We start from the raw sequence: 20,357 nt of genomic DNA on the forward strand, positions 1-20,357 counted from the left end.
TGAACGATGAAATTAATAGGAAATTGATCGAAATGCGTACGATTTAAATCTATTACTCGTAATGTCATTATTCGTGACAAATGTCGCTTAACGTCTATCGTACGCGGACTAAGTTGGTACGAGAGTAAAAGGTAATGACCGTCGAAGAAATGAACAGACCACTCGGCGAGATTGGTTTGCTCGAAGAAAGTGAAATCTGCATTAAGTGTCGTTACGTGATATTAGCCGAGAAACGATGGAAAAATTCGCAAGGGCCACCGATGTCGTTAATAATATTTTATTGTAAGCGTTAAACCATCTTTTTGCCTCAAAGCCTCTCTCTCCGCGCAGAGAGGACATTTTGATTTATGCCTAACATATTTGTGAGATCAGTTCTCTTATAATTACTTTCTTACATTATATATTACTATTCCGTTTACATCGTTCTAATAAAATTTTATAAATTAATATCTTTTAAAATCAAGCATTGTTTACTAGAGAAAGTAATTTTGTTAAATACTCGAATGAAACTCGCGATGCATAAACGTCGTTGAATTGAATTACGTAGTAATTACGGTTGCAATTTAAATCAGACCGTAATTTACGAATTATTATGAATTTTCGACAGCAAAAATAACCGTACATTATTTTTTATAAACAAAAATCCAGAATTTCAATAATTATGCGTTAAGATGATTAATAATTTCATTTCCTTCATTGTTAACCTAACAATTCAAACAGTTCTCGTATCTCAATGACGCAAATGAAAAGTAATTTTCAACACCGACAGAAGTTTACGAATTATCAGATGTAGTAGTCGAGTTATTTAATTTCGAATACGATATAATACGATTGTATGTGTATTATTTCAAACTTATTCGTAAATAATTCTTTGAATGTCACGTCGTACTTACATAGCAGCTTCTTGGCATTATCGAGAATATTGATGGAACTTTCATTACAACGCACTTTTATTTAGAACACAAAATAACGCGAACTGCTAAACACAATATTTATTGTAACTAATAAAATATCATAAAATGTTTAAGAACTTAATACTGGAAGAATTACGAACGAAACCACCAAAAAATCGTTGTAAAAGACAAGAGACTGAGAACGTAACCTAGCGGCAGAAATAGAGAAAATCCAAACCATCATCAAATGAAAATGATTCCGTCGATAAAAACGGTTACTGTACTCTTCCTTACGGGAGATAATAAAAAATTCTATTTCATATTTAATTCAAATCACGTTTGTTGTTAAATATGTTGTGATAATAAAATGGTACACTGAACCATAAAAATGTGTTAAAAAGCTAACACAACCTTTCATTTTGTTGCAACAAAGATGATTATAGAACATAAAGGTTATTAAATATGTGCCTGTTACATTATGTAATGTAAATACACATAATGTACAAATACGTTTAAATATGTTTACACAGAAATTAATAATTTCTAAAAAAATCTTGTATTAAAAATCATTCGGTAAAACTTTATTGAGAACACGACCATATTTCACTACTCGTGTTCTCCTTTGAAAAATTGTTCAGTTTACTGTACATTACACAATAAATTAATCGGTTGCTTTGTTGATATAATAATTTACGTTTTATGATATTCATAATCATAGATATCATGCATCAGAAATATTTTTTAAATTGCTCCATTACATAAAGGAGATAAGATAATACATTGGACCATCGATCAGGTTCATTCTTTTTTAATTAATTAATTTCCTAGATTTCCTAGCATCCAACTATGACTTTATGATATTTCCTTTAATAACTACAATGCTAAGTGACGATGTCAAGACATCAGAGTTTAATTATAGCATATGATGGCCTGCAGAACAGTGTAATTCATACAATTGTAATATCAACATCATGATTAAAAAAATTAAATATCAAGGGAAATATAATGCATCATATCGTATGATATATCAATGTAAATATTTAGATAACTTATCACAAAATTAAACATGTAGTAACTGACTCACCAAAACAGCGTATGGAAGTAACCACTCTGCCACAAATGTACTCATAGATTACCTATGACAAAGAAAAATGTTATCTACATTGAAAGCCAGCTCAAATGTGAACATTTATGTCATATATGCTTTGCAATATATCTATGCCTCTGTTTTAAGAATTCGAATGAAATAAATATCTAAAACACTACATGTATAGACACATTAAACCATAGAAAAAAGAACAAAAAATAAATATAACAATAATATATTATAAAATAGAATTTTAAACGAAAGAATATCCTTTTATAAATCTACGTGTATTAAAATATTTGTAAAACGTTCGATAAAAAGGTTGATAAAAATAAAAAAAACTCGTGGCATTAGCGAAAAAAAAGAAAAATTAATCGGAATTTACAGCTGCAACTTACTACATGCCACAAGATCATTTTATTCATGGCATTGATCCATGACATAGAATTTTTTCAATCGCGTTGTTAAAGATGTAAGTAAAATATTTAATTCTAACCGACAAGAGCGTCTACTCGGTCATTGTATACTTGCCAAAGTCAAGGTCGTCCAACTTGCCATTGTAAGGTCAAGTTGTCATGTTTACAATGTCAAATCGGAACTGTAATTAACGGAATGTCGCACACACGCACACGTTCGCGCACTAACATTTCCAACGAACTTACAACATTGTTCGTAGCTAAAAAAAGGCAAAGCATCCCAGCGTGACTAAGTAACCCCGTTAAAAATACGACGACGAGAAAGTTAGGTTAGATTTGAACGTAATTGAATAACAAGCCGGTAACTGTACACCGCGCTGTACGATTGCATTTCCGACGTGCTCGCCGCAATTCACGCGATATCGACAGCTTCTTAAGTTTTAGCCGTAACGAGACTGCGTTAAATAGCAATTTTTAACAATGTAATTACCTATCAAATCGTGGAGCAAACGCGTTAACAAGCTTTCGGTCATTTAACCGTTTGCCAGCGCGTAATTTCGTTTACGACCTAACGTGACTGACATCTTATTGCCATTACCGTATTCTATTCACTACCCGGCTATCGTGTCATAATCACACGCAAAAAATAATTCACGACGTTACCACTGGCGCTCCGCTTTTAAATGATACCAACAGTACGCGTTACACGTATGCTACCAACATGATGTAGAAATTGTAGAAAGTGCAACATGCTGCGCGGAGCTACGTTTGTGTTAATTCGCACGATCTTCTATGTTAATTGTTACTTTATCGCAAAAACAGTATATTCGACATATTACGAGAAATGCTGACAACAGTCTTACCGAACTATGTTGGCTTTGTTTAGACCGTATCAAATTTTAACGTTTTTAATAATCAAAACTTTTAACCAAACAATCTTTTTTTTAATGGCATTAATGTACCTTGTACATATCAGTGATTATAAAGATGGTTATATATTTTTACATTGAAGTATTTTCATTACAATGGAGGAATAAAATTGGTTGTTTGCAAAACGTTTTATTTTTCTACAAAATATTATATAAAATAGATATTGTTAAAAAATAAATGTAATATAAATTTTAAACATACTTTATCACATAACTTTATCTTAATCTTATTTAGAAGTGTCACAATTCATGTTCTTCCAAGAATTGTTTTAAAAGTCCTTTGCTTAGTGGAATCACGAGATGTTCAACACCATCGATGTTACGTTTGACCTTGACCAATTTGTGATCTATGAATTCAGTCAACTGTGCTCTCAATACTAAATCTGAGCTTACAATAAATCCTTCACGTGCAGCCTGATAAAGATCTTTAAATGCCATCCCTAATAATAAAAATAAATATTATTGATTTTAAAACGTCTACGATTTTATTATCAGACAATGTTTAATATAGATAATTACCATCAAAATTAACATTACTAGGATTGCTCAGTTGATGTTTAGCAAGTAGTAAGTAGATTGATTTAGCATTCGATGTTAGAGATAGGAAAACATTATGAAGAGATGACAAAGCAAGTGCACCACTTTCTTGCACTAAAAGTGAACCTTCATAAGATGTCTCTTCTCGATAAGGCAAAAATGTAGTTGTGTCCCACCAAAAAAAATTAAACTTTGAATGTTTTATGTGATCCCATACTGTAAATATACAATCATTTGGAAATGATCGAAAACAATAGAAATCAGAATTAATAGAAAAAATAATAATACATACATAATGGTGCATTGACATGATCAACTGATGCCAGGACACAAAGATTTGGTATGCTCGCGAGACAAGAGAGTATATCTTGAGCTTTATTTGATCGCAACATCACACCATCTATGTTATGTATTAGCAAATAAAGTCTATCGTTTGGGTTTTCCTCCAATACTTTTTCAATGAGATCCATACACTCGCTCATATTAGTGGGACAATTTAACCTCAATAAATTAGTAATTATACCATCTAATATCTGAAACGGACTTCAATGTTTTAAATTGTTGCATTATTTGAATATTTATATTCCAATTGTATCTCTGTCACTTACGTCCTTCACAGTCAGACTGGGAAAAAATCCATTCACTATTAGTGATGGATGATAAGATACACTTCTATGAAAAGTATTAATTAAACATCTTTTTGATCCTACGCCATAAAGCAATACAGTGTAACCTTGCCTGAAATAAAATAGAATATTATCTCGTTTGTTAAGAAAAATAATTTTTAATACTTACTCCATGATAAAATGCCACATATCAAACAAACTTGCATGGTTTTCAGATAATGACAAAACGATATTTTTATGTTGTTTAGATACATAATTGTCGTCCGTTAATAATTGCTCTAAATTTTTCTTTGTTAAACGAGAATTACGTAGCCGTTCTAATGTTCGATCCGACGTAGTTACTTTTTCCGATTGTGTTTTGAAATATTCATCAGTTTTTATGTGCTTTAAAAATATAAAACACAAAATACCATTATACACAATTATCCAATTATATTCTATATTTAAGATCTACTTACAAAATCTTTATGAATAATTGCAGGCTTATTTCTACTGCTTGCCCTCTTTGGTGTGCCGACTAAATTTGCCTGAAATTCGAGTTTCTGTCTTGTGGTTTTTTTTTCAGTCTCATTCTCTTCATCATTACTATCTACAGAAGTCTCGTTTTCGCTTGTTTCATTATCTGTACCACTATTAGATAATACATATTCACTATCCTCCGATACGCTTTCGTTTTCACTAGAAGATTTTTCTGACAAATATCTTCTTCGGATAGGTGAAGCTATTATTTAAGAGTTAAAATTAATAACGTTTTACTCTTGGTATTAACCCTTTGACTGCAAAGAAACTTTTTTATGTATTCAGCATGTATTCATGCGATACACACACACATATATAACTGATCAACCAAGCATCTATAGACACTTTGTGCACTCAAAGGATTAAAAAAAAAAAACATGTTTTATACACGTAATCAGAGAAAGAATCATACATTTCATGCAAGAATTTTTATTATCTGTTTTTACTGATCCATCCGGTTTCATCTGTATTTTGTCAAGGACAACTGAAAGTACAAGTTTCTCTGGTTTTTTTGTATTAATAGGTGTATGGCATAAACTTGCCTTGCGCGTCATAGCATTCTTTTTAGCTTTAGGTGTTTGAAATCCATACAACTTTTCACCACTGACATCATCATCAGAGAACAATTCTAAATAAGTAATGTATATTTTAAAAATCAAGAAGTTACAATAATTTGTGATCCTTCAGCAAAGTGTTATTGAAAAATTACCAACTGATCTTTGTATGGATTTTTCAATATTATCCAATTCTTTTTTTTTCGTAAGTCTTGTCTCTAAAATAAAATCCTCATCTCTATTTGTCACTTTATGTTTTGAGTTACCACTTTCTGTAACGTAAAACAAATCATTCGGTATCAAGACATATGAAAACAATACATAAGTTTAAAATTTCAACATTATCGATAAATATAGTAATATCATTATTTGATATGCTCATGTTTTTGGTTTCTTCGTTACCTTTAGCACGACTCTGAATTCGTGTAGATCGTCGCAAGTTTCCAGAACCAGACATTTTATAAGAATAAACAATACTGAAAAACAATCTTTGAACTAAAATAGGCGCTTTCGGTTTAACTTAATCTATGAAATTAATAAACCTAGAGCAACCATCTTACGTGTTTATTCGTAAATGTTTCGTATGATACGCCATCACACGGTAAAACGTATTTCATTGAAATTTGTAAACGATACTTAAGCATCAATAATAATTAAAAGCTAATTATTTGTATACTATTAACTACAAAATATCGACATTCCATTAAACAACCTGGATGATTATCAATTAATAAATTGAGGAACAAAATTTATTGGAATCACTAGATTTACTAGACATCGTGCCTTAGGATACAAAGACTTTTGTGACACACATATTTCGTTTTTTTTGCTTATTGAATAAAATAAGCCTATACATTTTTATATAGAATACTTAGTATTGTTTCACATGTTAATAAATAAACATAATGTTATGCAAAATTATTGTTTATTTACGAATGATCTTTTTAAGGAGCGTGTGAAAATTTTCGTGACTGACTTTTCTTACTAGATCGTAAGTAGAAAGAATTAAAGTATCGTGTAAATTTAAAATTACATAGATTACAGTGTAAACACCATAATATATGTAGATGTGTAATACATGTGATGTACCATTCTTCCACGAGAAGAAGGCACAACGTGTTTACATCCCCACTCCTGTTGCAGTCCGCTGATTCACTGGTATTGGTCGAAAACGGTGACGAAGATCGGTGACAGCCAATCAGCGGACTGCAGCAAGAGTGGGGATGTAAGCACGTTGTGCCTTCTTCTCCTGTAAGGACGATAGTTCTACTGTTGAATTAACTGAACTGATTCTAAATCGGATTTCCGATCTATACACTAGTATTCACTTTAAGCGCGTGGTGTTGTTATTATGTACTGCGTTGTAACTATATCACTGAAGAACTTTCAGGACAATACACGTGTAAATATTATTTATGTTGATACGACTATTTAATTTTAACGTTCTTTCGATCAATGTGTGTAAACAATATACAACTACGTAACAGCCTTTTCAATTCGCGAAATATATAAGAAATGAAAAAAACCGTATTCCGTACGTGATTGTTAACGTCATCGGATTCTGTTTAAAGATAAAATAAAATTTTGAGAGATCATAAGTAGAGGGCTGCATAGCTTTCACTGTCTTGTTAAATATTATGACTGACTTGGATGTAGATGATTCTTTGACCAAACTGAATACACAACTGAATAAATCTATGGTTTTGATGGATACGTCAACAGAAAATAAAATACATCAATCGAAAAGTAACAGATCTATAAAAATTAATACAAAAATTCAACCTGCCAGTGCTTCTAACATTTCACCAATCTCCAGGAAAAGTATTTTGAAAAAGTCTGAAGATAGAAACAGTGATAAACAATATAGTATAGAAGCACAAAATGCAGAAAATAACAGAACGATAAATCATGATAAAACGTCAATGAGTATAACAACTGTTCCTAGGCCACATAATGTAAGTAGAACATAGTTTGTAAATTATTTATTATTGTTTTAGGTATAGTCACTGTATAAGTTTTATTTTAGATCAATGATTTAGTACAAGAAGAAAATTTAATTGTGGAATCTACGGATCCCACGTTCGACTTAGACAGTATATCAGACAATGAAGAGATGTGGATAATGGACATTCCTAGAACAGTGAGTTGACTGTCTGTGACCACTTTAAATATAGGCAAAGTTGTATGATAAATGCAAGCATTATTACAGATTGATCCACAAGAACTCAAAGGTCAAATATTAGTGTTTGGAGAGAAGTCAAAATTTAAAATTAAGGAAGAACGTTACTGCGCAGTGCATCATGATGTTAAATGCAATATAACTTGTGTATTTAATACCGGCAAAGCAAAAACGCGATATAAAACAGGTATTTTTTTCTTTTCTTTAGCTCGAAGTCAGTGATTTTTATTGATAGCATTACATTTTTTACATCTTTGTGCAGTTAATGCAAAACCAGCAGGTACGATAACCATTAGACGGAAACTTTCAGGTATTTCAAAGACTAAACCAATGCAAATAGAAAATTCTGGTGTACCGTTTCCTAAAAACTTAAAAATTCGTCATCCATTATTTGGTGTAAGTCAAGAAGGTAAAGTCAGAAAGTGTGCAATAAAGTAACTTATTCGTAAAACAAAAATGACACAAGTAAAGAAAAATATTGTACATCGTACTTTGCTTAAAAATTATATACTGTTGACAAATTGTATATTATACTATACATAAAGTCTTATATGTTCATTTTTTTAAAATACAGTTAAATGCCAATAAGCATTAAGCATGTTCAATAAATTAATTACGAATAGGGCGTCAATTTATCTTCGATTTTATGAAGGAAAAGTAAAATGTAAGATTAGATTTACAAGTTTTATAAAATAAAACAAACAACTGACAAAGTTTAGCCATTAATACCTGAGATACCCTGTATAAAAATCATTTCTTTAATTTTACCAGAGAAAAAGATTTGCCATTTAATTTCTACCATTTTAGGGAATTTGTGTTATGTTCGTTCATCGAAATAGTAATAAACGGATACTCAAGTATTCGAAGTTTATTCGTAATATTCAAATCCCTATAAATTCGAATGGTCTCAGCCCTAATTTTATCCAACGCTAGAAATATTTGTCCTCAATTATTGGCGGTACTGTCAGATCGGTTACCGATTATTTCCGGGAGCGCGGTAAATATAAAATGTAAAAATCGTAAACACAGAAAACCGTGGTATAACCTTTCCTATTTTGGTGAACACTTTAATTAATGTTCATATTGTGTCGCGTATAAGTACAGACATATTAAATTGATAAAAAAGAATTAAGGGCAAAAATTTGACGTACACAATAACAGAATCGAAGTTCTGTTCGACATGCGCTTTCAGAATCCTTTACCTATTCGCCTTTCTTTAAATACCAGTGTATGTAACGTCCGCTTCTGCGCAGTCGCGGTGCGCATGCGATCAGATCTTGAAGACTGTACAAAAATTTCCCAGTACAGAAAAGAGATTTGTTAGTGGAAAAGTTGTAACGTAAGTAAACAGGGACCGAAAAATCTGAATTGACGAATGCGCGTAGTTGGCTGCAGAGTCAACGAAAACAGTGGCACGCGGTTTTCGAGGCACGACGACTGTCGAAATAGTTACCCTATTGAACGTAGTTAAGGTTAAACGAGCCAAGTATACCCTGTAACCAGTCCAGGGTATTTAGCAACCCCTCTGGCGACAAATCATTCAATCCTTTGTGACGTTCGCGGCGAACCATACCATGTTAATCGGGCTACTGCAGTTCTCTTTTACATAAACTGTACATTAAGAGAACTTGTGTACTTGTTGGGGGGGGGGGGGGAGTCACAGTTGTTTGCGTTCGAACAAGCCTTACGATTTTGAAAAAGGACGTATGCACAAGAGACGTGAGATCGGTGAGAGTCTTTTTCTTTCACGCGCAAGATCAAGACAACGATCGTTGGCTAAAAAAGGACGAAACTAATGATGGCATCGTTGTTCTATCTGTTTTCCTTTTTCTATATCCGTCTCTTTCACTCTCACTAATACCTCTGCCCCCCTCCCCGTGCTTGCTCTTTCCTTCCCCCTCTTTCCCTCCGCCACTCCTTTCATTACTTCCATTTCTCATTCTCTCGCTCGCCACTAGCCTTTTCTCTCCTTCAAAATCGTATCGCGAAACGTCGAGTCCATCGTCCTTGCGTATGCGGATAGCCGTATTCAAAGTTACAAAGAATTTCCGTGTCATGCCCCACCACGTCGATTTTTCACGGATTTTCACGTAGGTTTCTGCTATGGCGTAGTACCTCTCACTCGCTCTCTGACGTTTCTTCACTTCTCTCGACGCCACCAACAGCTGTTTCGTCCGATCGTCGCCCTCTCGTATAGTTCGTATCTCGTCGCAAGAGCGAGAGAGAAAGAGAGAAAGTGAGTGGGAGAGTGCAGACGGTGGCCCTACCGCAAGTTTTTCGTCGTCGATCTCAAGCTCTCGTAGAAACTTGTCATTTCTACGTCCATCGTAGGGCGTACACAATCATTCTAACTGCTTGAAATTCGTAGCGTCCTTTGTTTGTTCACCGTTCGTCTGACAGCTCCTGTCAAACGGACCTTCCTTTCCAACTGTTCGTCAAATCTGTCAGCCAAACAGTCACCGTTCCGTAGTCTATTTTCCGCAAGAAAGATTCTGCTCCAATTTTTTTTTTGGTACGCGCTAATTCGAAAATAACTCTACAATCTCGCGGGTTCAGATAACGCCAATAGTTTCGTGTTCTGACGGCGAAACGTTCGTAAATTCGTTCGATTACATAGCAAAGTCTCTCGCTGCTCGACGTGGAATTGTTCGTAAACGGCCGCTAGCATTCGATTATACGTCTGACTCATAAACATTCTTCCAGTATAACACATTGAATATCCTATAACTTGTTTCAGATTGTGCAAGGATACTAGTGTGTAAGAAGTTACAAGTACAGTCAATTACATAGTATCGAGGCATTGCCAAAACTTTGCACGTAAGTATACATATCAAACGTATATATAAACAAAGATTCTTTGAAATGTTATTTTTGTATTAAAACATACATTGCGAGCATTCCCATTGTTATTGTGCTTGTGTTTTTCAATGAAATAGTTAATGTACTCAAATATTCTTATATATTCTTTGCTCGTACCGTATCCAGAGCAACAAATCTGTGAAACATATTTATCTGTGTGCAGGATTTACAAATAGAAAAATCTTGGTGATCTACTATATTGTGTGATAGAAAAGACAGTAACGAAAATGTCAGTATTGAATCAAAGCGGAGAAGATGCAGTGGAGTGTCCTTTATGTATGGAACCATTGGAGGTGGACGATTTGAATTTTTTCCCATGCACTTGCGGATATCAAATATGTCGTTTTTGCTGGCACAGAATTCGTACCGATGAAAATGGTTTGTGCCCTGCTTGTCGGAAGGCCTACTCTGAAAATCCTGCTGATTTTAAGCCTCTCAGTATGGAAGAAATTGCAAGGTTATAGCTTATTCTATTGTTGTTATTTGATTTTGCGTCATCTACGAACGAACGAATAGTGGTATAAAATAATGTTTCTTTTGTTAGATTAAAAGCGGAAAAGAGATTAAAAGATCAACAACGTAAGCAGAGAGTTACAGAAAATCGTAAACATCTAGCAAATGTGAGAGTAGTACAAAAAAATCTAGTATTTGTAGTAGGATTACCATTGCGACTTGCGGATGCTGATGTAAGTAAAAGTTCAGAATAAATCGAAGTTTCCTCTTATGTTATAATGTCGTAAATAAAATATCTATGGAAGGAACTACGATAAATTTACAATTTTCTTGCAGGTATTAAAGCGGCATGAATATTTTGGAAAATTTGGTAAAATTCACAAAGTTGTAATAAATCAAAGCACTTCCTACGCAGGGTCTCAAGGCCCTAGCGCTTCGGCTTATGTTACCTACCAAGTAAGTTATTAATTGCTTTCTTCCAAAACATTCGTGTTCTGTCGTATTTGCGTATATTTTATATTTTAACATTCGTTTAATATTAGCGTCAAGAGGATGCACTGCGTGCTATAGAGGCTGTAAATAATGTTGTTATGGATGGTCGAACAATAAAAACGTCACTAGGAACAACAAAGTATTGTTCACATTTTATGCGTAATCAGCCTTGTCCGAAACCGGACTGTATGTATTTACATGATCTTGGGGACCAGGAGGCTTCGTTTACTAAGGAGGAGATGCATCAAGGCAAACATCAGGAATACGAACGGAAGCTCGTGCAATCGCTACATGCATCGCATGTATCTGCCCAACGGTATTCGCTCTATGTTTCAAATTAATTAATTATAATTAAAGTAGACAAAAAATGGGTAATTAATTTGGACAAACTATTGCCTTTGTGTTACACAGAAAACCAACACCTTCGCCATCTGTGACAGGTAGCATTGTTCGGGAAAACGGAACTTCAAATTCTCAAGCCAAAGAAGCTTGGCCATCGTTACAGACTGGACAAACAAATAGTAAGTTCCCCAGATAATCGTAACTGTTCAACTGTTCGATTTAGAAAATTCAAGAAAACCAATGTAACCAAAACCATTAGTCACGATGTATCGTTTTAATTATTAGTCAATGCTGAAAGTGTTGATTTTACGTTTAAGTTCGATAAAAATCGATTCATAAGATCGGAAGTCATAAGATAAAAACGAAATGTAGATGATTTTGTCAATTGGTTTCCTTGTATATTTACAGGCACACAAACAAATTGTAAAGAACTATCACCGCCGTCGCAAGCAACCTCGCAACAGAACAACATAACGAACGGAAACGGTACGACAAATCAACAAAGTCATGTATTGTCCGGTGGGTCTACGCATCAACAAAATAACAACAACAAAGGCGAAAGTATGAATTTACGGAGAGGCAAAAGTAATAGCGAAAGTAAAGCACAGGCAGCGCGAAATAAACATAAAAATTGTCAAAATAAGGAGAAACATAGTACGCGAACAACGTCACGGTCCGAGTCGAGCTCTATCGGCGCGCAAAATAATGTACAGCCACAAATTAATGGGCAAAAGGATATTAGAAATTTTTCGTCTGAAACAAATAGCGATGTTTTGCAAAAATTGGGTAACAAATGCAAATCGGAACAACAGCAACAGCAACAGCCATCGCCACAGCAGCAGCAACAAAATAACAAAGGATCGAAATTAGTACAGCAGCAGCAACAGTCTCAAGAACTTAAAGTAAACGGAGTAGTGGAAAATGGAGAACGTCGACATTCGGATAGTGAGACGGATCAGCAACGCGAAGGTAGCACGCCAGCTAGTACAATTTCGAGTACAGAAGATTCGAATGTGAATCAACAAGTAGAACATTTAGCAGAATCAAGCGAGGAGAACAATGGTGCTGCTATTTTGGGTGAGTTCCTTATATTCGTGATCATTTCCATATGTATTGATTTTCTGCTTCTAAAATAAACATACGAAACGTTCGAATTCACTTCGATATAAATTTTTAAAAAAATAACGCGAACAAAATGGAGAAACGGGAACGAGGAAATAAAAACATTTTTTTTTTTTCATATTAAGAGTTTGTAATATGGAACGTTTATAAAATAGCGATTGACGTAAATTTTTCGATTATTTGAGTTTGGAGATCTGGAAAATAAGGACCAAACTTGCCTTTTTTGTTTTATAGTGAGTTCAAAAAATGATCTAATTTCTTGCACAATATTTGTACGTTTCCTTGTATCAGTACGTTACAGTTCTTTATATATAATTATTTCTTGAAATTCTTGAAAAATTTAACGAAACTTAGCATGCGCATTCTGAGAGTATAAAAGAACTTAGATTGTAGACTTTAACTGAAGGCTTACAAATGGATTATGCATAGTAACTATATTATTTCAATCATTTTAATTAATGTCATAAAAAATATTTGTAACAATTCACAAGTCGGTCTAAAATTGTGTGCTTATCTTTTATAACGTGTGTTATATGTTGTATATACTACAAATACAAGAAACAATAACTTCTAAGCAATGTATAATATGTTGATGACATACGAATGTTTCCAACTATGTCTCATAACTGTAGAATAGAATTTAAATCGTTATAGATATATGCCAAAATAAAGAGGACTCTTTGAAAAAAAAAATAGTAACTGTTTTTTGTGTCTGCGTACATACTTGACTTTATCCTCCTTGCAAATTACATCATTCAGGCACACATGTACATTAAGTGTCTGGAAAATATCTATTTTTTTTCTTTGTTTTTATACGCTATGAATATTTACAAAGATTTATTCCATTTGTAGATCTACGGTCATTAGATATACGTGTCATATGTAAATTTTCCAGGCACGCTTTTATACATTCTTGAGGTTCATTAATGGTGGCAGAGAGGAATAGTGTTAGAAGCTGTTTATTCTGGCATTGTAAACGTATCAAAATGTTTTGATCGCGTCTCGTAGTGTAGAGATTTGTGCGTATCATCTGTAGGTTCCTCTCCAGCTAGCACAAATTCATCACAAGGTGCCAATCAACAGCCGCCGCCAGGACTACATAATGGGTCCCAAATGCAACTCAGTCATCGGTCAATCTTTCAGGCGGACAATAACAGCTTCTTCAGTTCAAACACTTTCCAGAAAATCTCTACCACCACCTCAGTGCCACCCACTTCTTTGACAGGCATGTACATAGTTTCTTTCGGTGTTGTGATCTTTATACTTTGATTTTTTTTCACATATTATTATAAATTTAGCGTTTGGGAATATGTATAATATTTTCTGCATTTTACCAAGTATCGTAAAGACCAAGTCAGTTTTATTATTTATCCATTTTGTTACGTTCTTTTAGAGTGTTCCAGAAAATATCATATATTTCAAAACCTTAATTTATTAAGCGATAATTAGTAAAAAATAGATGATCTGTGATCTTCTGTCATTACTCCAATAGCAATTACATTTCTCTATAATACTATAATGGTTCTGTGAATGCAAAAAAAGACACCATACATTTATGTTTAATGTCATCGACGCTATTCAATTGATTTCCTTGCAAAAAGTGATCCATAATCTCGATTATGAATTGGGTGAGTAAAACAAACGGCGAAAATGTAAACAAAAGCAAGTTGTGTATGTTGCTTTTGTAATCAGAGTAAGAAGAGTTTTTCAATGATGGTTTTCAATGATCGGTATGTAGTTACCTTGATATACTTTATTTGTATGAATGGTTTTAAAAAAATCGGGAAACAAAGTGACTGAAAAGTGTAATATTTTCTGGTACATTTTGATATACAAAAAAAAGAAATTTTTTAAGTTAAAATTAATTTCTTTTGGGCATACAGCAAACCCAAATCTGAATTGGACGAGCACAGGCGTAGCTTCTATTCCCGATTCGTTGCCGATGGTTCAATCGAGCGAAGATTGGCAAGCAGCTTTCGGTTTCCAACCGGAACCATCACGAACGAATCATGTACAAAAATCCAGTCCTTCTAGCTCACCAGGTGTAACCTTTAGTTCTGAAGGTTTCGTAGATGAAGAAGTTTACTCCAATTTGCAGTATACCACGCTCTCAGAACAGTCTGGTACTTTTACATCCAGTTTGCTCGTTAATTCGCCTGCATCAAAATTTATGGCAGACTTTCAACAAAACTCATTGCAACAAAGGCTTGCACTGCAGGTGAGCAATTTCGAAAAATTTATACTGGTTGTTACGATATTGTCAATACATTATAATATTAAACCACTGTAACTCCTTTCAACGATTTGTTAAAAATTGTGTTAAACCACCAGATGATTTTTTAATACCATGTTAAATTACATTGACACTATAGTATGGATTAATTGACAAGAATGATTTTTGAATAGAATCGTAAATAGAATTTTTTATGAAAAGTTTCTGATGGGCTGATTATTGTTTGGTACAATTAATAACCATATTAACTGTCGTTTCCAAAGGCGCAACAAAACCAAGAGAATTGTGAATACATAAAACAAAATGGTCATGCTACTCTGGAGGAAGTTAGAAATCATAAAGAATCTGGCTCAGATATAAAAGCTGATGACGACTTAGGTTTCGATCCCTTTCACGAAACGCAAAAAGCTCTTGCCGAACTTATGGAAAATGAAATGCAACTTCAACAACAACGGTTGTTTCAGCAGCAGCAACAACAGCAAAGAGAACGAGAAGAACAAAATAGGATACAGCATCAACAGAATATTGCAAACCTTGGTCAGCAACACTTTCCACAGGTATGTTTAGGAAACACCCGATAAATGATTAATCATCAGTTTTGTATGTTTCTGTTAATTAACATTGACTTGAAATATGTTGCCATCGTTTTTGTTTTCATATTGTGGAATTGTTGTCTGTTACAGGTTGCCCATATAGCACAATTACAACAACAAGCCCAACACTTGCAGAATCTACAAGTTCTCCAACAATCGCATTCCCTGCTGTCGCGTCTTCCACAAAATTTACTACAAAGTGGTACACAAAGTCCTGCTCAGAGTACTGTGGCTGCAGCCAGTTTGGGACAACGTAGCCGCCTTCCACCACCAGGTTTCCCTGGTTCTACACCAAATCACATGAATTCTTTTGGTCTTGGTATACCGCGACCAGCTCCCACGAATGGTGCTCTTTCGGGTTAGTATATACGCGGTTTCTTTAATAATTTACGAACGTTCGTAAACCTTTTTGTAAATATTTTAAAAGAAATGTATACAATTGTGCGTTCACCTTGCAAAGAGTCTTCATTAAAGAATCAAATTGTAAGAATGTAATTAAGTAAGTACAAAAATGTTTAGTGTGACAAAAATGTACTTTGTGGCGAGCAATAGTGTTATCCAAGTATAAAAGCAAATTGAATTCTTGTGACTTTGCAAGAACCAATATAGTAATATACATGAGTCATTCGTCTAGTATGCTGTTTACAGGAGCACAACCACCGCAGCAAAACGCCTATCTTCCGAATGGAAATCCCCTTCTGAATTCGCAAGGTAACTTTTATTAGTATTATTATTAATTTCACGTTTTGTATTCGTATCGCCATTAATATTTTCCGCATGTTGATATTTTAAACAGGTATTAGTAAATGTGCGGGCGATACAGTTTATACGCTTAAGGATTGGTGTGATATCAATAATCAGCAACAACAACAACAATTTCATCATCAAGCATTACATCAAAAAGGAGGATGGAACAATTTTGGACCTATCGCAGACTGGACTTCGATTGATCCAGCCATCGTTAGTTCTTCTAGGCCTCTTCCATTCCAAACTACTAGTACATGGCAGTTTCCACATGTTCATCCAACACATACTGTATCACATAATGCGCAACAGGTATGTCCGTCTATATATTTGTATACATTTTTTAGTATGAGGTACATCTTCCTAAACACTTTATTTATTATTATCAATAGTACAAAAACTTGTTTTGGATTGGTAATGATCGAAAAGATACTGATAATTATCAAAGGGTTAAACACAGTAGATACATATATAGAGTGTTCGGCCACCCCTGGGAAAAATTTTAATGGGGAATTCTAGAGGCCAAAATAAGAGTATAAATGATTTTTATTTCGCAAACGCTATATTTTCGTTTGTTTTCTCCTGTTTAGGAACAACAGAACGCACCAACTCAACATTGGGCAATGCAACCACCCCCTGGTTTTGCTGCACCAGCGACTACGGGACAATTGAGTAATCAACAGCCAAGCACAACTGCACAGCCGCACACCAAACTTATCTCTGCAGGATCGGAAATTGAAAGTAAGTCCCTTATACTGTAATTAAATGCTTCCGTTTCCTTGGATGCATAATGAAACTTGTCAAACGTCTAAATTGCAGATCTATAAATAAATATGAGTACGCGAACTGTACAAGTGTATGATAAAACATCCATACGAGACGAGATGAGAGTCAGCAATGATACAATAAACCTGACAGTCTGTTACGTACGTTTTCCTGACCCGTGTCTATATATTTCAATTGATTTTAATTCTGATACTTTATCTGTTCTCACTGGATGAGTATTTATCGTTAAACAAGTATTTAAAGACGCTGGAATATAATTTTATGATGGATACTTTTGAATATATGCGACGAATATACTCCTATATACGTTCTCGATAATATTCTCATATTTAATCTATAGAAAATTCAAACTTATCTACAAGTCTGGCAGTCTTATTATAATTCAGTTTACTTAGGCCGAGAGACGCAGGTACCAAATTAAAGGCAATGATCATGATTTAATAATTAACACGTAAACAAGATACTTACTTACAATGGTAATTACGATAAAAGAAAAAAAAATTTGTGTGTATATATATTATTCAAACTCAAGTAAACGTATTCAAGCGAAAACGAAACATGCTTTTCTGTGTAAATAACATTTTCAGAAGAACATGTGTCACGAGTGAAATAATGGACAGAATAGAAATTCAGGAATAATTTTCTTCGTATCAACGATAAAGTTCCGTTTCTAAAATCTGAAATAGATGATTCTGTTATACAAAAAATGATTTAACACTTAACACACCTTTTTATTTAAAATATAATGGCGTATTACATTTATACTATAAAGTGCTTATATACTGGCAACATTAGAACAAATTTTTTAACAGAATATTATCTGTTTGTCTGTTTCTAGACAAAGGATTTCTGTTATATATGTATTATAAATATGTATTATTATTGTGAAAATGCGCAGATAGACACATGCTAATAAAAGAAACTAAAATGTAAAAAAATAAGAACCAAATGGGCTTTTATTTTTTTCTAGGATTCCGGATTTGAAATTGTGAACGAAAGAATATTTCTTTCTTTTTTTTTTTTCAAATTCACATTTGGTAAATGTTTTTTTTTTTAATTTCATGCGGACCTAGGTCGAGCTGAATTTGGAGCAAATTTTGTTGTACAATGTCAACATTGCAGTGTGTCTGACGAGTATTTAGCAGCTTCTCGTGTTCGCTTTAATTCCAAAGCGGAAAATCTATAGTGAAGAAAAGTATCCAAAGCGGTGCTTCGAAGAAACGAAATATACAGGGTGTTCGGCCACCCATGGGAAAAATTTTAATGGGGGATTCTAGAGGCCAAAATAAGACGAAAATAAAGAATATCAATTTCTTGACTGAGGCTCCATTAGTAAGTTAATAAGTTATTAAAAAATTAAATTAAAAAATTTCAAATTGTACTAAAAAAATTATTTTCGGTTGAGGGGGTTGATTACAATCACTTTTGGTTAATAGACATACCCCCGAAATCCTACGCAGTTTCGAGAAAAAAATTCGAATAGGTGGATAAATTTTTCGAGAAAATTAAAAAATTTCAAATCGTACTAAAAAAATTATTTTCGGTTGAGGGGGATGATTACAATCACTTTTGGTTAATAGACCTACCCCCGAAATCCTACCCAGTTTCTAGAAAAAAATTCAGTACGGTCGGAACTTCAAACTTTAATAACTTTTTAACGAAGCCTCCATCAAGAAATTAGTATTCTTGATTTTCGTCTTATTTTGGCCTCTACAATCTCCCATAAAAATTTTTCCCTGGGTTGGTCGAACACCCTGTATATAGGAGAATTTTCAAGTATAGTACACTGGTTTCGACAATGATCATGTATTACACGTTAAAGCTTATGCCAGACAAATATATAATTTATAGCAGATACTTCGTCGCATTTATACTGTTAGGGGGCAATTAACAGCATAGGAAAGAAATCTAAATTCGATTGGGGTAGGAATGAAAAATCAGAAGCATTGACATAGTATTCGGACGCACGCGACTCGGAAAACGACGAGCAACTGTCGAGACGATTAACAGAAACAGTCAGCGTAACCGAATCTCGAGTGCATACAAAACGAGTACGATATATAAATATATATATATGTAACGAAACACGTCTGAATGATAGTACTATAATACGAATCGTTAACGTCGAATTATTAAACTCTTGTGGCAGATTGTTAAACATGTCTGCTGTTTCAACGCGACTAAGAACACACGATACATATGCGAGAAGAATGATTGAGATAATAAAGATATAATTATAATAAATTTAATTGAGTTAAGGTAATCGAGAAATATACGACATGCGCAAGAAATGAATGAAAACACGTATTTTAATTAATAAAATCCTTTCACTTCCCTCGTTTTAAACTCGTCCGTTCCTTTTCAAATGCACCCTTACACACACCGCTTTTGCAATAATAATTTATAACGAATATAATCACGAAACTATTATTCTACTATTATTCCTAAAAATATTTGCCCCCCATTCATCGTGGAAGTGATGTAAGACCTTTGTTTCAGGATATAAAAGGTTTTGTATTTCACTCGATTGAAAAATATTGATAAGTGCTAGGTTGTATGCCCTTATAAAGCCAGAAACCCGACCGGACTTGAATCGAGTTTTTGTAAGATAATAGTATAGAGGCGCCTAATTGGGCATGAATTTACTATAAGTATACGTTACTGTAGCTGCGGTGGCGAAGTGAAATGATTTTATAGCTTATAAATAGCAGTTAGAATCGTTGAATAAAGTTACCTAATTTTTTTTTTACTATTATATTGTGGGGGCATTGTGAAAGATGCAGGAGGATAATTATTCTACATACAATAAGAATACAAATAATAAATTGATAATACTTATTTTTTTTTGATAATGGTCAGAAAGAGACACAACTATCAGCTTTCTGTATATGTATAACAATTATCATTCTGCATCTTGTAGGATATTCCTACAATTAGTGCTGCTTGGTGTACCTTTGGGCTCTTGGCCTGTATCAACATGATTCAGGGATCAT

At 33.7% G+C, this 20,357-nt stretch overlaps 4 protein-coding genes across 14 annotated transcripts in view; 2 read left to right on the plus strand and 2 right to left on the minus strand.

The window, feature by feature from the left end:
- Rdx (BTB/POZ and MATH domain-containing protein rdx) overlaps positions 1–3,034 on the minus strand; it is a 131,844-nt gene extending 128,810 nt beyond the window's left edge. For 3 of the 5 annotated variants that reach the window (XM_076775509.1, XM_076775507.1, XM_076775505.1), the window contains exons 1-2: positions 2,887–3,034; positions 1,978–2,029 (exon numbers count right to left, since the gene is read on the minus strand). The gene's annotated coding sequence lies outside the window, so the exon portion shown is untranslated. Of the gene's footprint in view, positions 1–1,977; positions 2,030–2,511 lie in introns of all 5 variants that reach the window. The other 2 variants (XM_076775508.1, XM_076775506.1) reach the window with 1 other exon arrangement.
- Positions 3,035–3,151: 117 nt separating this feature from the next.
- On the minus strand, positions 3,152–6,238 carry Orc2 (origin recognition complex subunit 2). The gene is made up of 9 exons (XM_076774002.1): positions 5,964–6,238; positions 5,717–5,833; positions 5,420–5,635; positions 4,947–5,209; positions 4,658–4,872; positions 4,471–4,600; positions 4,155–4,395; positions 3,845–4,078; positions 3,152–3,765 (listed from the first exon to the last, which is right to left on the minus strand). The coding sequence occupies exons 1-9, from the start codon at positions 6,016–6,018 to the stop codon at positions 3,566–3,568; spliced, it is 1,671 nt and encodes a 556-aa protein (XP_076630117.1). The 5' UTR covers positions 6,019–6,238; the 3' UTR covers positions 3,152–3,565.
- On the plus strand, positions 3,897–8,567 carry LOC143346174 (uncharacterized). The gene is made up of 5 exons (XM_076774003.1): positions 3,897–4,023; positions 7,164–7,516; positions 7,588–7,701; positions 7,771–7,927; positions 8,003–8,567. Exons 2-5 carry the CDS (start codon positions 7,199–7,201, stop codon positions 8,176–8,178), a joined length of 765 nt encoding a protein of 254 aa, XP_076630118.1. The 5' UTR covers positions 3,897–4,023; positions 7,164–7,198; the 3' UTR covers positions 8,179–8,567.
- A 410-nt stretch (positions 8,568–8,977) lies between these two features.
- Positions 8,978–19,676, plus strand: Cnot4 (CCR4-NOT transcription complex subunit 4). 7 transcript variants are annotated; one of them, XM_076773994.1, is made up of 16 exons: positions 8,978–9,079; positions 10,478–10,557; positions 10,763–11,056; positions 11,144–11,285; positions 11,389–11,508; positions 11,595–11,860; positions 11,956–12,065; positions 12,295–12,963; positions 14,045–14,233; positions 14,892–15,226; positions 15,505–15,798; positions 15,925–16,192; positions 16,483–16,545; positions 16,631–16,890; positions 17,169–17,319; positions 17,398–19,676. In XM_076773994.1, exons 3-16 carry the CDS (start codon positions 10,827–10,829, stop codon positions 17,403–17,405), a joined length of 3,105 nt encoding a protein of 1,034 aa, XP_076630109.1. In that variant the 5' UTR covers positions 8,978–9,079; positions 10,478–10,557; positions 10,763–10,826; the 3' UTR covers positions 17,406–19,676. The 7 variants fall into 7 exon arrangements, with proteins under 7 accessions (XP_076630109.1, XP_076630115.1, XP_076630114.1 ...); XM_076774000.1 differs by having other exon boundaries at positions 15,925–16,108; XM_076773999.1 differs by having other exon boundaries at positions 14,057–14,233.
- Positions 19,677–20,357: the final 681 nt, after the last annotated feature.

Source organism: Colletes latitarsis, chromosome 10 (genome assembly GCF_051014445.1).
Source record: "Colletes latitarsis isolate SP2378_abdomen chromosome 10, iyColLati1, whole genome shotgun sequence".
NCBI classification, from domain to species: domain Eukaryota; kingdom Metazoa; phylum Arthropoda; class Insecta; order Hymenoptera; family Colletidae; genus Colletes; species Colletes latitarsis.

What these genes read in the sequence shown, in the direction of transcription:
- Orc2 (XM_076774002.1), bottom strand. Translation starts at nt 6,018, where the DNA reads ATGTCTGGTTCTGGAAACTTGCGACGATCTACACGAATTCAGAGTCGT. An exon ending in TAAAAATTCTTGCATGAAAT is followed by an intron (nt 5,210 to 5,419) that starts GTATGATTCTTT and finishes CTTAAATAATAG; the next exon opens with CTTCACCTATCCGAAGAAGA. An exon ending in CCAGTCTGACTGTGAAGGAC is followed by an intron (nt 4,396 to 4,470) that starts GTAAGTGACAGA and finishes AGTCCGTTTCAG; the next exon opens with ATATTAGATGGTATAATTAC.
- LOC143346174 (XM_076774003.1), top strand. Translation starts at nt 7,199, where the DNA reads ATGACTGACTTGGATGTAGATGATTCTTTGACCAAACTGAATACACAA. An exon ending in CTGTTCCTAGGCCACATAAT is followed by an intron (nt 7,517 to 7,587) that starts GTAAGTAGAACA and finishes GTTTTATTTTAG; the next exon opens with ATCAATGATTTAGTACAAGA. An exon ending in AAAAACGCGATATAAAACAG is followed by an intron (nt 7,928 to 8,002) that starts GTATTTTTTTCT and finishes ATCTTTGTGCAG; the next exon opens with TTAATGCAAAACCAGCAGGT.
- Cnot4 (XM_076773994.1), top strand. Translation starts at nt 10,827, where the DNA reads ATGTCAGTATTGAATCAAAGCGGAGAAGATGCAGTGGAGTGTCCTTTA. An exon ending in CAATGGTGCTGCTATTTTGG is followed by an intron (nt 12,964 to 14,044) that starts GTGAGTTCCTTA and finishes TATCATCTGTAG; the next exon opens with GTTCCTCTCCAGCTAGCACA. An exon ending in GCCACCCACTTCTTTGACAG is followed by an intron (nt 14,234 to 14,891) that starts GCATGTACATAG and finishes TTGGGCATACAG; the next exon opens with CAAACCCAAATCTGAATTGG.